We start from the raw sequence: 16,937 nt of genomic DNA, 5'->3' as shown, positions 1-16,937 counted from the left end.
TTTCATGTCACTGTCCCTCAATAGCCTATTGAGTTCAATAGTTACTTTGGCAATTTCCAAGTGGCTACATCTTGGAAGAAAAATTCCTTTCCTTCCTTTGCCCCATTAACTACCAGGAGCTCTTCAGCCAGAGGTGAGGCCTCACATGCTGCGTGCGCTACCGTTAGTGCTTGACTGTCAGTGGCTGACTCTGTGCAGGTAACCACAGTTATGTGAGTCCATGGATGCAGGAGCAATGCCACATTCAAAACAGTGTTTCACACCATTCCTCCCATCCTCAGGCCTTTACATTCTGGGAGAGTTTTTCTTTGGGACTGTGATAAGGAGTCCTGTCAATTTGAATATGCACATTTTGGGTGAAACTGTAAGATAATATCAAATTATAGGCTTAGTTATTGCTCTCAACAGAAGCAAGACAATTTATATTTTTAGCAGGACAAGACTCGACCATGCTTTGGGATCCTTAGAATTTAGCACTCCTAGCCAATTTAACTCTCTGCTATCATACTGAATTGTACTGAAGACTACCAGAGTTATTAAAGTTGGGATTATAAACAAGACATGGTAGTCAGTGCCTGCAATCCCAGGATGGGAGGCAGAGGCAGGAGTTCAAAGCTAGTCTCCACCATGCAGCCAAATAACAGGGTTTCACACTGATACAGCTCAGTGGTAGAGTATTGGCCTGGCATGCACATGTCCTTCATTTCATCCCTACCATCGCAGTAAGTAAAATCAATCTAGGAAGAAGAGTGGGGAGTATGTGAGATGCAGCTGAAGAGTATAGTAAAGAATGCCTCAGAGTAAACCAGTTGGATGAACATAAACAACAGTCCTAAAGCCTCATTAAACAATTTACAAATAAAAGCAAAACCATTATGAGACATAAACACAAGAGTAGAAGTTACACATAGAAGATAAGAAAAAAGAATTTGGGTGCTGGCACAGCTCCACTGAGTAGAAAGGTGAAGTTCTTAGGTCCTTCAGGCTCTAGCAGTTCTCTGTGGTGCTACTGTGTGCTTGTGAGGGGGAGTGAGGGAGTGAGCGAGTGGGCAAGAGCCTTGGTCTCAGCAGCCTCCATGTTCTTAGCCTGGGGTTGTTGTAGAGTGAGGTTGTACATTCTTGGCAGTTCCTGGCCCCTGTGTTCCACTGTGCTGTGCCTCAGGTGCTGCAAGTTGGGTATATTGAGGACCAGTGCTGGCCTTGCAGCTCCTGCTGCTTTCTCAGGGAATGCCTTTTAGATGGAGGTAGTGGGGACTCCACTGGAGCAACCCATGTTGAGAATCAGGCTCACATCCTCTGGGCTACTTAACCATCATCTCTCCAGCCCTCTTGTGTTCTTGAGAAGAACACATTGTTGAAGATTTTAAGCAACAATTCTGTTGAATGTACTGAGATTTCTTCCTAGTCTAGTAATACTCTACATAATTAAATCAATAATCTGAAAATACCTAAATTAAAATAACTATCGCAACTGAGGAAAGCCAAGTAATTGTTTTTGTTTATTGGCACAATGGCTCATGATATATGTACATATATCCCAGGATCTTTGTGGTGGTTAACAGCTATCTGTAATTCCAATTCTAGGGGATCCAGTGCTCTGTTGTGGTCTTCATGGGCAGTGCACACACATGTGGTTAAAATACCAATAAACATAAAAATAAATTTTTAAAAATCTCAAATTTTTGTAAATGGTAAGAAAGGTCTTTGCCATAGAAAATGATATTTTACATTGCATATTATTTTCATCTTCAGCCTAACTTTGTCTTGAGTTGTTTATACTGTACCCTAAACCTATTAACATTTTGAGCTCTATGTGAAAGCAAAGAAGTGATTCTAATATCCTGGCACTTATAAATTAATGAGGTTATTTTAAAGGGTTCTGGTAATATGTTTATTCAAAAAATAGATAATGGTTTCTAAAATAATTGATTAAATAGGTAAGTAACCAATAGACAATGAGAATTATATTCAACCGATTTTGCTAAGTGTTACGTTTGCTGTTATAGAAATGATCATAATTTGAATGAGAAATTTGAAGATAATTTAGTGCATAAATCAGCTATTAATAATGATATTTCAGCCAGGCATAGTGGCACATGCCTTAGTCCCAGCACTCGGGAGGCAGAGGCAGGCGGATTTCTGAGTTCGAGGCCAGCCTTGTCTACAGAGTGAGTTCCAGGATAGCCAGGGCTACACAGAGAAACCCTGTCTCGAAAAAAAAAAAAAAAAAAAAACCAAAAAAAGATATTTCAGCAGCTGGGCGTGGTGGCGCACGCCTTTAATCCCAGCACTCGGGAGGCAGAGGCAGGCGGATTTCTGAGTTCGAGGCCAGCCTGGTCTACAAAGTGAGTGCCAGGACAGCCAGGACTACACAGAGAAACCCTGTCTCGAAAAACCAAAAAAAAAAAAAAAAAGATATTTCAGCAAATCATGTAATCTGGATTTTTTAATTATGATAAAGGAGTTTTTTGTTTAAATATGCTCTGTGTGTGTGTCAGCTTGACACACCTGCGAGGAGGGAATCTCAAATGGTAATTATCTCAGTCAGATTGGCCTATGAGTATCCCTATATGACATTTTCTTAATTGCTAATTGATGTAGGCCATGGTGAACCTGGGCTATGTAAGAAAGGTAGCTGAGCAAGCCAGGGGGGAAAGCCAGTAAGGAGCTTTCTTTCCTTCATGGTTCCTGTCTGTGCTCCTGTTTGGGTTCCTGCCCTGACTTCCCTCAGTGATGGCTTGTGATTGAGAATATAAGCCACATTAAACCTTTCCATCTCAAGTTGCTTTTGGTGTTTGTCAGAGCAGGAAAACTGGTACATGGGTTATCTTTATACTCTTCTCTTTTATTTGTTAGAAATTCTTGACTGTTATACTGGCTAGTTTTGTGTCAACCTGACACAGGCTGGAGTTATCACAGAGAAAGGAGCTTCAGTTGAGGAAATGCCTCCATGAGATCCAACTGTAAGGCATTTTCTCAATTAGTGATCAAGGGGGAAAGGCCCCTTGTGGGTGGGGCCATCTCTGGGCTGGTAGTCTTGGTTCTATAAGAGAGCAGGCTGAGCAAGCCAGGGGAAGCAAGCCAGTAAAGAACATCCTTCCATGGCCTCTGTACCAACTCCTGCTTCCTGACCTGCTTGAGTTCCAGTCCTGACTTCCTTTGGTGATGAACAGCAGTATGGAAGTGTAAGCTGAATAAACCCTTTCCTCCCCAACTTGCTTCTTGGTCATGATGTTTTGTCCAGAAATAGAAACCCTGACTAAGATAACTGTTAAAAAGAAAACCTTGAAGATAGAGAGAGTGGTAATTTGGAGTTATATTGCTACATTATTACACGTATCTTATAATTCAGTATGAGTTTTTAATGTATATAACAGTGTTAATTTTGACTAAATTCCTGTTATTTAGGGAATTATGCAGGCCGAGGAACTACTGGAATGGTTGCTCGCTTTATACCTTCTCATCTTAGTAACAAATCATGCAGAGTGACATCACTGTGTTACAGTGAAGATGGTCAAGAGATTCTTGTCAGTTATTCTTCAGATTACATCTATCTTTTTGACCCCAAAGATGATACCGCACGAGAACTTAAAACTCCTTCTGCAGAGGAGAGGCGAGAAGAGGTAAGTTTCCTCAAAACTAGATTCTTTCTTCTTAGTGAGAGGCCTGCAATTCCCAAGGGAAGGCTGGATAGATGATCAGTTTAAGATGGTCACACTAAGTTTGAGGTCCTGAGCTACATATGATGCTGTTTCAAAAATAAAATAGAAATGGAAAGTTAATCGTTCAAATAAATAAGTAAATGCATTGATTTCCAAAGAATTTATGATTTAGGGAACATATAACAAAATAGGATAATAAATTGGGCTGTAGGAATGAAATGAGCTAAGTTTAAAAAGAAGTACGAAAACTGTTAACTTTGTAGATGCTTGGAGAAAAGTCAGTTAGACAGTAGAAAATGTGATGATAGATGTCTAAAAGACTCGGTGTGCTGATGTACCAAGTGCCACCCCTTACCATTGAGTGTACTATAGGTAGGCAGCAGTTCATTCTCTCCCGCTTGTATCTCTTTTTCACACAGTAATAGCACGTGACAATAGCCATAGGTACATTCTATAAAATATATATGTGAAAGTGGGGGAAGTTTAAGAAGGTATTTATATAAAAGTGGATGTAAGAATTGAATTACTGTGACCAAAATATAAACGCGGGAAGGTAGAAATAGTGCGTTTTAGATAGTGTACAGCTATGAGAGCATGTTTGGTTTAGCTTATTACGGTTTTCCTAACGTGCCAGCCATGTTGACCTTTAAAACTGCTTATAGATATACTTTTAATTAAAAAAGTTATTTTTGTGTATGTATAGTTGTTTTGCTTGTATGTGTGTCTGTGCATCATGTGCATGCTTATTGTATGCCAGAGGCCAGAAAAGCATGTCTCATCCTCTGCTGGCCTCACACTCAGAGATCTGCCTCCTTGTACCTCCTGAGTTCTTACATTAAAGGCATGTGCCCCCACTGCCCAGCAGATGAATTAATTATTAATACTGGTTTGGTACTAGCTAAATGTCTGCTAATGAACTTGTGTTGTTTGATTTGTGGTACTGGGCTTTCGACCCAGGGTCTCACATGATAGGCAAGCACTGAGCTATATTCTCAACATTTTGCACATTTAAAGGAAGAATGTGTAATTCTCATGAGATGTAAACTAAATTCTGTTGTGTATAAACTGATGGCACTACCACTCTCAGGTATGGTTGAGGGGAAGGTTTTAGTTGTAGATATGAGGGAGGAGAGTTCAGCCAGAGGTATCTGGAAAAATCCTGAGCAGAGAGAGTACTGGAGTGAAAGGAGAGAGAGGGTAGGGAAAGTGAGAGGTGAAGATAAGAGAGGAAGACAAATGGGAGGGAGCATAGCCAAAGTAGCTGGGTTATAAGGAGAAATGAGAAGCTGGGGAGCGGAGGGAAGCCCATGAGTTAGAGAAATTTAGGGTAAGAAAAGCCAATACCAGCATGGACTTTTGAAATGTATAACAAGTTACTAGTGATACTGAGGGAGCCTGGAGTCTGGTATGCTAATAGGCACCACCATAGCCCTTTGTCCCCTCTGCTGGTCAAAAGGAAATGATTCCTTTGGTAGAGGGGAACAGGCTTTACAAGTTCCTAATGAGTGCTGGCTTTTGTCTAACCTCCAGAATTTGAGCTTGACAGTTATTATAAAATGAGAAAAAAATCATTTTATAAGTGAGTTTTAGGATATTAAGTGTGACAAGAAGTTTATATAAAGTAGGAAAATTATAAGCTATTTATGAGCTTTTTGGACTGGCTGAAAACGAATTCTGCTGTGTCATTTTGTTGCTGCTATATAATTTCCCTTTGAGATATGTAGGTAAGTACAGTTGCAGTCAAACTCTGTGACTGAGAGATAATGAAAAATTTGGAAGTGCGCAGACATTTTAAGTGGGCCAGCCAACTTTGCTATCATAGACTCCTTAGATGATTATGTCATCAGGGAAAATGCTGAATCATTTTTATGGAAATGCTTTTCTTAGTTAACCAAATTAAAGACAATAATTTTAAAATCTGAATTTAAAAATAAATGATACTCATATTTGACCAATAGTTAATGTATGTGTATGAAATTAAGGAGCTATCTTCTTAATTTCCATAATTTTTCATTTGACGGTTTGTTAAAATTTTGACAGTAATATTTTAGATCAGCTATTCTTAATCCAGAAATTATTTATTAGGCACCTTCTATACACTTTTTTTCTATGTTAAACTTAAGAAAATGATGATATAAAGACATGGCTCCTTCATTTAAGCCAGCAAGCTCCAGGCATCCTCCTGTCTTTGACTCCCTTCCTCAGTGCTGGGCTTATAGGTGTGCCTGAACTCGGGTCCTCATGCTTATGTGGGAAACACTAAGATGCCTCCTTGGTCACAATCAACTTCTAAAAGTATATAGTTAAGTACTATATATATATATCCACAAAGTAATGCAGCAATTGTCACTGTTGATACTCTACCATATTAATCAGTGAAAGCCTGCTAAGTGAAAAAGACACAAAAAGCTGCATATCGTATTATTCCGTTGATAGGGTTTACATTTTGTATTATTCCATTGATATGAAGTCTTGTTCAGAATACACACATCTTTAGAGAGAGAAAGTAGATTAATGATTTTTTAGACCTTTGAGAAGGGACAGGTGAAGATTGTCTGCTGATAGGAATGGGATTTCTTTTGGAGATGATTAAAGGATTCTAGAAGCAGATAACGGTAACAGTAATCCCTGAGAGGTGCTATTTGACTTGGAAGCTGATTGATTATTGAGCTTAGTATTTACCTCTAACTTGTTTGTATGTTTGTGTATATGTACATATGTATGTATGCATCTGTATACATGCCACAGTACACATACAGAGATCAGAGGACAACTTTTAAGAGTTTATTCTTTCTGCCCTATATTGATTCCTAGAATGCATGTCATTAGATTTGGCAGCAAAAACATTTATTTACCTTATTTACCCACAGCCTGTCTCTCACCAGCCTCCACTAATGACCATTTACCATGATCACTCAATACCATGAATTTGGCAACTGTTTATTCTTTGTTGTACAAGTTAGTTTTTGTCAACTTGACACAAACCTAGATATACCTGGGAAGAGAGAATCTCAATTACAGAATTGCCTCCATTAGTTTGTCCTGTGGGCATGTCTATGGAGGCATTTTCTTGATTAATGACTGATGTGTGAGGGCCCAACCCACTGTGGGCCCTGCCACTCTTGGGGAGGTGCTCTTGGGTTGTATAACGAAGCAGGCTGACCATGGAGACCAAAGCAGCAAGTCACAATCCTCCATGTACTCTCTTTTGGTTCCTGCTTGAGCTCTTGCCCTGCCTCCCCTTCATGATTGACTATAAGCTGCGAGGTGAGGTAACCCTTTACACTCCAAGTTGCTTTGGTGATGTTTATCACAGCAGTAGATAGCAAACTAGAAAATTTGGTGACCTTGGCAGTGTAAAGATAAAAAGCCAAAACACAAGGGAAACACTGAGTATGTTGGATTGAGAGCAATAGTGGAGTAAATGTACGCTGTCTTCATGCCTCATAGTGAAGTAAAGAGATATGTGAGCTCTCGGGAAACAGGTTTCCTTTGCATCAGTAAAGGAACTTTCAGCATGTTGTGAGAAGAGATGGATAGAGGAAGAGAAGAGTGACTATTGACTCAAGGTGTTTGAGGGTTGAAGAAAGGCAGTAGGAAGCACAAGGGAGCACATGGGCTTAGAGAGCGTGACTGACAGACTCTGAGAATGGCTAGGAGTTAGGAAGCTGCAAGGAGGAATGAATTCATAGAATTCAGGTGAGAAAATTTGTGTTTTATTTTATTTTTTTAAGCCATACTTTGTATATTGTAGAACAAATTTGGGGGAAAAAAATCCCCTTTCAAGTGGGTCAGTAAGACTAGTCACATCTAATTGTTATTGCTCTAGTGGTGAATGGGATTAAAAAGAAAACTGTTCATAATCACTGCCAAATAAATGACACATGTTGGATTATTTGGGGATATAAAAATACATGGGAAGTTGAATTCATGTTATTACAAAAATTAGAAAGTAATTAGGTTCATATCTGCTTGCATCGCTGATGCATCCTTCTGCTTACACTCCACCTTCATCACCAAATATAACCCTTTCTTGTTCTCCTTTCTACGTTTTTGAACTTTAGCTACATTTCCATGTGTGTATACAAATTTACAAATACACACACATCTCTGTTGTAGGCTAGGTTCACATATGCGGCATAACATGCAGGTTTTTCTTAGTTTGTGTTCCTTGCTTGATCTTACACTTTCCTGTCCCATCTTTTCCCCTCAGATGCCATTATTTCATTTTTCTTTACAGATGAACTGTATCTCATTGCGTCTATGTATCACATGTGCAATGTGCATTTTCTGTTCATTTGAGTAGAGCAGCAGTAACCATGGGTGAGCAAGCTATCTCTGTGGAAGACCATGAAAACCTTTTGTCTGTCTGTCTGTCTGTCTGTCTCTCTCTCCCCCTCTCTCTCATCTCTCTTGTCTCTCCTCTCTCCTCTCTCTCTCTCTCTCTCTCTCTCTCTCTCTCTCTCTCTCTCACACACACACACATACACACACACACACACACACACACACAGAGACACATACACTCACACTTACACACATATATATGTGCCAGGAATTGTATAGCTGGGTTGTATGGTACTTCTGGTTTTTTGTTTTGTTTTAAGTAGGAGAAAAAGTTACTTGGTAAGAACAGTGGCAGAAAATGGAGCAAGTTTGAAGCAATGGTGAATGAGTGGAATAGATACTGGGGAGACCTAGAGAATTGTTTTAGAAAGGTAAAAAAAGGCCTGGAGAGATGGCTTAGCAGTTAAGAGCACTGACTCCTATTCCAAAGGTCCTGAGTTCAAATCCCAGCAACCACATGGTGGCTCACAACCATCTGTAATGAGATCTGACTCCCTCTTCTGGTGTGTCTGAAGGCAGCTACAGTGTACTTACATATAATAAATAAATACATAAATAAATAAATAAATAAATCTTAAAAAAAAAGGAAAGGTAAAAAAATGTTATCATTGTGGTGTGGTAGGTCAAGGTGATTGACTGTCCTGCTGTCAGCTGGACAGTGATTAGAAGTCATTATATGTGGTTTATTCATTACTTCTACCTTTTCTCTTCTCTCCCAGTTTACACCCTTCTCTCCCTTCCTGGGGATTAAATTGAAGGACATGCCCTACCACAGAACTGTATCTCATCTAGACAGCCACCACCACCACCACCACTACCACCCCTCCCTTCCTCTTCCTCTTCCTCTTCCTCTTCCTCTTCCTCTTCCTCTTCCTCTTTCTCTTTTTCTATTTAATTTTGAGACAAGATGCCAGTAAGTTTCTTAGGCTGTTGTTATTCATAGCTTAAATATGTAATGAATTTATGATCTTCCTGCCTTGCCTGGGATTGCAGACTGGCACTAGTAAACCTAGCTTACATGCATACAGTTTGGAATTGTATTTGTATTTGTGCTTTTCCAGTTGAAGATAGCAAGGATGGACTGTAGCACCAGTGCTTGTCATCACAAGCACTGTGGAAGACTGAGACAGCGTTTAGCAATGTTTCATGTAACATTTGATCTAACATCTCATTTCTGTACTTAAAGACAATTTGGGGATGGAAATGCTCCATTAAAGTATGCTGTAAGAATTGAGGACTAGAGATTAATTTAGTGGTACAGTATTTACGTTGGATGCACAAGGATTCAAACCCTATCACCAGAATAAAAACTGAAAGCAAACCCATTCTTCTTCTTCTTTTTTTAATTTTGAAATGGCAACATTTTTTTCTTTTTTTAAATTTTTTTATTAGATATTTTCTTCATTTACATTTCAAATGTTATTCAGAAAGTCCCCTATACCCTCCCCCCGCCCTGCTCCCCAACCCACCCACTCCTGCTTCCTGGCTCTGGCATTCCCCTGTACTGGGGCATATAATCTTTGCAAGACCAAGGGCCTCTCCTCTACATATGCAACTAGAGACATAGTTCTGGGGGGGGGGTACTGCTTAGTTCATATTGTTGTTCCTCCTATAGGGTTGCTGACCCCTTCAGCTCCTTGGGTACTTTCTCTAACTCCTTCTTTAGGCGCCCTGTGTTCCATCCAATAGATGACTGTGAGCATCCACTTCTGTGTTTGCCAGGCATTGGCATAGCCTCACAAGAGACAGCTATATCAGGGTCCTGTCAGCCAAATCTTGCTGGTGTATGCAATAGTGTCTGACAAACCCATTCTTCTTGAGACTCACATAGAATCTGCTTATGATTGATTACGTTTCAGTTACGACAGCCTCCAGTTAAGCGCTTGAGACTTCGTGGTGATTGGTCAGATACTGGTCCCAGAGCACGGCCAGAAAGTGAACGAGAACGAGATGGTAACTATATTTTGGCCAGATTTTTGTGACATGTGGTATTTAAAGATTTATTTATCTTGTCTATATAAGTGCTTTTGGCTGCATGTATACTATCTTGTGCCTTGTGCTGTGGTGGAGGTCAGAAGGGAGGCATCAGATCCCCTGGCACTGGAATCATAGATGGTTGTGAGCCACCTTTTGGATGCTGGGAACTCAACGTGAGTACTTCTGAAGAGCACCAAGTGCTCTTAACCTCTGAGTCATTTCTCTACCCCTTATCTCCATTATTTTCAATTGTAAATGATGCTACAATAAAATCTTAATAAGAATAATTTGGTAAATTTGTGCTAGTACATCATAGGATAATTTCCTAGAAGTGGAATGGCTGAGTCACTAGATATGTATATTTAACCTTTATATACATAGATACATATACATAAGCATGTACATACATACATGTAGATATATATATAACTTTAAAACAATTCATCTGAATATATTTTATTTAACAAATCTATAACCAAAATTGTGTTCAAACTATTATTAGACCTTTTATAATCAAAACAGTATTCCTAAGTATATTATCCTTGGTTCACTTTTATAATGTTCTAAAATATAAAGTTACAATATGTAAAGGCGGCTTCCATGCCTGTAATCCCAGGCCTTTGAAGGCTGAGGCAGAAAGATTATTATAAATTCAAGGACTACATAGTAATTTCCAGACCAGCCTGGGCTATAGAATGAAGAGACTCTGTCTTCAAAAAACAAACCAAATGAAAGAATTATATAATTGTATAATTATTACATTTTTAATCTAACCTCATACTTTTTGTTTGTTTTGACTTTTGAACCTGTGTCTTGCTCTGTACCCCTGACAGTTCTCCTTGCTATTTAGTCACACTGGCTTCCAGGACGCTTGTGACACTAATCATAACTCCCAAGTCTCCCTGCTTAAGCCACATGAGTGTTGTTTTTATACTTCCATTTTAAAATGCCCTTGATATCCTCAACACTGTAAGACATAAAATGTTCTTAATATTTCCCATGGTGTAACAAAATAAAATGCCCTTAAAGAGGAAAAGCAAACAAATATATTTGTTTGAACTAAGAAAACATGTAACACTGAAAAGACAAAATACATTTTCTGTCAGGTAGTTGCAACTACCTGAGGCCATACAACCCTGAATGGACTTAATCTTATCAAATACCTGGAACTTTACACTAACTAATAAGAATTGTTTTAGGGAAATTAAAGACCCAAGGTTATTTTGTCTGTGTTTGATAATGTAGTGAGAAAGCAAGCCTTTCCTTCAATTTATTCCACTTGGAGTTAATAAGCTCTTCCCAGAGCACATTTCTAAGTGTAAATAGACAAGTGATGGAGCAAGAGTGGGAGATAGAAAATTACCTAGGAACAGGCATAGATGGAGAGGAGACACACAGGTACTTACTCATGTAATTATTGTAAAATGTGATGGGACTCTGATAACTTTTTATCTGTTCATGTAAAATTACTTAGGCAATTTAATTTTTAATTTCTAGAATTTTAGATTTCTAGGCCTTCAGATCTACAGATCTAGGTGTTTGTATTATTTAAAGATCCTGACTTTTTGCTAAACTTACTGATAAAATTTATGTTGTAATAGGAGAGCAAAGTCCCAATGTGTCACTGATGCAGAGAATGTCTGATATGTTATCAAGGTGGTTTGAAGAAGCAAGTGAAGTTGCACAAAGCAACAGAGGAAGAGGAAGACCTCGGCCCAGAGGTAATTTGTCTTATTGGTTAAATCACTAGAGAGCTGGCAAAACTGCTTAGGGCAAAGCTGCTTTTTCTTTTTTGTTTTTGGATTTTGTGTGGTTGGTCTGTGTGTTATTTTATTTTATTTTACTTTATTTATTTGCATCTCAAGACAAGGTTTCTCTGTGTAGCTCGGCTGTCCTAGAACATGCACTATAGACCAGGCTGGCCTTGAACTCAGAGATCTTCTGTCTTTGCCTCCTGAGTCCTGGGATTAAAGTTGTGCATCACTACACCCAGCTGGTAGATAGTTTTTGTTGATATTATCTAACTGATAACTGAACTGCATTTTGTAACCAATGTAGTCATAACTCTCTTCTGATTCCACTAGACCCAGCTATTTAACTTATTTCAAAATACACAAAACAAAAGATTTTTAAGTCCCTTTCCAATACACTTTGAAAATTGGAAGTCTGCAAAGCTTTAAAGATAAGTGTATGTATATAGTTAGAAAAAGTAATTATTTAAAAATTTTCATCTATCTCTTTGATGTGTATGTATGTGTGAGTGTGCATGTGGAGGTCAGAAAACAACTTGGTATATATGTGTGAGTGTGCATGTGGAGGTCAGTTTCCAAACTAAGTCCGGCTTGTCAGCAAGTTTCCTTACCTGCTTAACCATCATTCTGGCCCAAGATTGATTATTTTCACAAGAATATGTCATTTATTCTTATCCCTGTTGATTAGACTGTTTGAATAAGTGGACCAAACCACCAGTGGCCATAACTGATACGCTGAGTGTGTTAGTTAGGGCTTCCAGTGCTGTGATAACCAAAAGCAATCAGGGGAGAAAAGGGTTTATTCTGCTTACTCTTTAGTATCACTGTTCATCCTTGAAGAAAGACAGGACAGGAACTCAAACAGAGCAGGAACCTGGAGGCAGGAGCTGATGCAGTGGCTGCAGAGGAGTGCTGTTTACTAGCTTGCCCTTCTTAGCTTGCTCGGCCTGTTTTCTTATAAAGCCAGGACCAGTGGCCCAGGGATGACACCAACAACAATGGGCTGGGCCCTCTCCATCAATCACTAATGAAGAAAGTGCCTTATATATATAGCTAGCTCTTCTGGAAGCATGTTCTCAACTGAAGTTCCCTTTTTCTCAGCTGACTCTAGCTTGTGTCAAGTTGACATAAGACTGATTAGAACACTGAAATTTTATGTTGGTGTGTGTTTTCAGAATATTTCTGTAGAGGTTTCTTTTGTGTTTATTTTTTTTTTCATTTGAAATTTGAGTTTGAGGTTGGAGAAGATGGATCAAGAGCAATTAAGAGTTGGTAAGAATACTCACTGCTCTTGAAGGTGAGCTGAGTTCAGTTCCCAGAATCCGCATGGCTGTTCACAACTGTCAGAAACTCCAGTTATGGAGATCCTGAATCCTCTTCTGCCCTCTGCAGGCACGTAGGTTCATGTCACCAGAACACTCATACATCTAATTGAAAAATGAATAGATCTTTTAGAAACTTGGGTTTGCTTTAACATGTGCTTTTATGAAGGTGGAACAAATCAGCCAGATGTGTCAACTCTTCCTACGGTTCCATCAAGTCCTAATTTGGAAGTGTGTGAAACTGCAATGGATGTAGACACGCCAGCTGCACTTCTTCAGCCTTCTACATCCTCTACAGATCCAGTTCTTGCTCAGGCGGCCACAGCCACCATAGAAAGCCCTCGTTCCAGCTCGTTGCTGTCTTCCCCAGACAGTGAACCGAGGCAGTCTGTTGAGGCATCTGGACACCATGCGCATCATCAGTCTGGTGAGGATGTTATTCTTCAAGTCGGTTGTTCATATGCTGATCTCTGAACACCAAGGAACACCTAGTCTGTTCTAAAAGATTCTAAATTATAGTAACTTCTTGCTGGAATAAGTAATCAAAATCATTTTTAATATACAAGCATAACTTAAACACAAAATTCAAGTGTGTCTAGTTTGCATGAATTTTTACAAATAGTGAATCTTTAATTTATATAAGGTAATTTTATTTAAGGTAATAGCAGGTAGTATTTTGACATAGTATAATACACTGAAAGATTATTTTACAAACCATTATTAACCAAAATACTGTTCTACATTTACTAGGTTCTATGTCTCTATTAAAATAACAAGAAAATATATTTCATTATTATTATTTCCATTGTATTTATATTTTCAATTTTTCTTCAAATTATTAAGTACTTTGAGTATATTGAAAATAGTGAACCTGCAGTGGTCCCTTCTCACAAATGTAGTATACTTTGCCAGAAGAATTATTTTCCTACTATGTTTATGAAAAAGAATTGTCTTACCAATTCTTTATCTTTATAGTACTTGATGTTAGTCAAAAATATCAGTTCATAAAATCTATTAACACATTTTTCTCTCAGTACAGTAACTTCTCATGTTTTTCCCACCCCAACTATAGAATATACATACTATTTACAATAATTTCAGTAAATATTTAGCCTACTTGAAATTTTAACTGTGTACTTTTAAATATAGTTAAAATAATCATTTGTCTATTATTTTTAAATTCTTTTAAGGAGGCATTTTACTTAATACAGAACAAAAATATTAGCAAGGCATATAGTTAGTAATAATGCTGGTACCCAAAGTAAGACCTCTGACAGCTTCCTAACAGCTTCACCTCCAAGTTGTCACTGATGCTAGATCCCAGATAATGGAGTATTTAAATTAAGTAGTTTGATCATTATCTTTCATTTTTGATAATTAATATTCACTTTCTATGGGAATAATAGTCAGAGTTAGCTGCATAACTGTTAACACTGTGTACAGTTTATCAAAACAGTAAGCTAAAGCCGAATTAGAAAGCCATCTCTTTCACATTTCACATGGAATTTCAGCTTGAGGGAAAATAAAATACTTGGAATGCTTTGAGAAACAGGGTCAAAGGAGTTGGAAGTAGACCCAAACTAGTGAAATTAGTAAAGATAAGAAAAACTTTAAAATACTTACTTTTATTTTCTGTGTCTATATTGCTTGCCCATGTGCATTTGCGCTTTGTGCCTGAGGAGGCCAGAAGAGAGCATCAGCCTCCTTGGCCTGGAGTTAGACCAGTTTTGAGCCCCCATGCAGCTGCTAGGAAATGAATCCAGGTCCTCTGTAAGGCTCAAGATCAGGATTTTAAAAGTGCTAGTGTTATTGCAAATATTCTGAAAGTCTGTAAGCAATTCTAAGTTATTGGGAAAACTTAGCTAAAAAGACTCTGTAGCCTAGTTTTAAGTTGTATTGAATCTTAACTAGTTCCAATTGTTTCTTAAATACATTTGTGAGTTAAATATTCTTGGAGCCTTTTAAGAAATGATTTTTCTTAGCTGTGCTGTGCATTTTTATACCAGGTTTAAACTGCTGAACTCCTTTTAGTGTCTGATAGACTAAGCACTGAAGAATGCTTTTGTGATCATTGTTTGAATATTATTTGGTACCTTTTCCATAAAAATTTTAAAGAAAGGGATTGTTTTTGAATTAGTAGATTTAGAATGTTGCTTAACTTTTACACACTATGGTAGAATATTTTCCCCGGTCTAAAAGTGTACCAGTTCTGAGGAGAATTATTTGGTGTGAGGTATAGATTACACTTACAGTTATTTCGGCAGTAACCCTTCCATCATCCTACAGCCTGACATCTCATCTGGAAGGAAGTAATGTTTTTGTTTTCTTTTCTGATCATTCTGTGCTTACCAAAGCCCATCCAAATCCAGATGGCTTAATAGACACTGGGAATTGTCCATTGTAAGAATGTGGTAGGTGGGAATGTCAGTCTAGAGCTGTGATGTCTGTTAACGCGTCGTGTAAAGCTGGACATGTGGAGATGACTGGTCTCTATACTCATCTTGCTGTGGATACCTCTTTATGTTCATGTTTACACCTTCCTTTGTCATTGTGAGTTCTTGACCACAGACACTGAGACTGAAAACTTGCTGCAGTGTTTCAGGATTCATAGTCTACACCTGAATCTTCTGCTGATGATGGTGAACATCACACCACAAATCTCAGTGAGCACTGTCAGAGCAGTCTTCCCCTCAGTGCCTTTGCGTGTTTATTTTACCCTTTCCTGGCTTTTAAAGTTCTCTGGCTTGCCCTTCTCCCCCCCATAAGCTGCAAGCTTCATTGCAGTGAAGAGCGGAAACACTCATTTTCTGGACCATTTCAACTTCCTAATGTGCACATGGAGGTTGCCTGGAAGAAATGTAGCTCTTCCTCTTACACCTGGCCAGAAGAGTTTGAAGCATGCCTTTCCAGCTTCCCAGGGAAAGACTCCTGTTCCCCTGCCTCCCCAGAGTCACTTCTTTTCCTGTGTCATTATTGCCTTTTCTGCTGAATTTTTCCTTCTAGCCACAAACATACTGTTATCTGAAAGAAAGCCTTTCTCAACCATCCTACATTCCTCCAAATAAGGCTCTGCTTCTTCACTTTCTCATTTCTCTGCAGACCCGTTTCACACCCTCCCCGTTTATTCATGGACCAACTCAAAGCTGCTTTTCGGCCTCCTTTTCCTGTAGAAATTTTGGCAGTCACCAGTGAGCTGCATCGTGCCAATCAGGAGAACATTTCTGTCGGTGCCTTCATGGAGATTTGATTCAGTTGCATTTAACAGTCTTTCCCTTCTTGTCTTTCTTGGTATTTACACCACACATGCTGTTTGCTCTTATTATCCGTCATGGCTCAGCTTCTAATAAACGTCATTAGTTTTTTTTTTTCTGTCTACTTTGATTGAGTACTGTGGTTGAACCTCTCAGGATGACTCTCTTGTCTTTTCTACATAAACTTTATCCATCTGCGATTCCTCTACTGTATGACTCCCAAAGGTGCATTTAAGTCTTGTCTTACAGCCCCAAGTTTCAGATTATTTTGTCTAATTATTACTTGGGACTGTTTTGGATGTTTTCGGTGATTTTAAATTTAATAATATGTCCAAAATAAAAGTATTGCAGCCCCCTGTCCTTCCCATCCCCTTAATGGTCCAACTGAGTCCTTTTCTTTTAAACTCTTTTAAAAAATATTATGTTTGTGCTGTGGTGTGTTTGTGTGTACATGTGTGTATGTGTGTGCATGCTGTTAAACTTGGCAGAAAATGCCTTTACTTGCTGAGCCATCTTACCAGCCCTTAGCAGTCCTTTTATGCTTTAATTTTAATTTGCTTATTTTAATAACTCATAAGTAATTTTAAATTCTTCGATTTCTTTGTATCCTATTCAGTTCATCAGCAA

General features: G+C 38.5%; 1 protein-coding gene across 3 annotated transcripts in view; it reads left to right on the top strand.

The window, feature by feature from the left end:
* Positions 1-16,937, top strand: part of Dcaf6 (DDB1 and CUL4 associated factor 6) — a 117,517-nt gene that overhangs the window by 47,207 nt on the left and 53,373 nt on the right. For all 3 annotated transcript variants that reach the window (XM_029478272.2, XM_021161509.3, XM_021161442.3), the window contains exons 7-10: positions 3,409-3,623; positions 9,869-9,962; positions 11,588-11,707; positions 13,229-13,486. In XM_029478272.2, coding sequence (XP_029334132.1) covers positions 3,409-3,623; positions 9,869-9,962; positions 11,588-11,707; positions 13,229-13,486 — 687 coding nt within the window. The remainder of the gene's footprint in view (positions 1-3,408; positions 3,624-9,868; positions 9,963-11,587; positions 11,708-13,228; positions 13,487-16,937) is intronic.

This window comes from Mus caroli, unplaced genomic scaffold, assembly GCF_978045245.1.
Source record: "Mus caroli unplaced genomic scaffold, Mus_caroli_1 scaffold_1, whole genome shotgun sequence".
Classification (NCBI taxonomy): Eukaryota; Metazoa; Chordata; class Mammalia; order Rodentia; family Muridae; genus Mus; species Mus caroli.
This window is presented reverse-complemented; position numbering and strand designations above follow the sequence as displayed.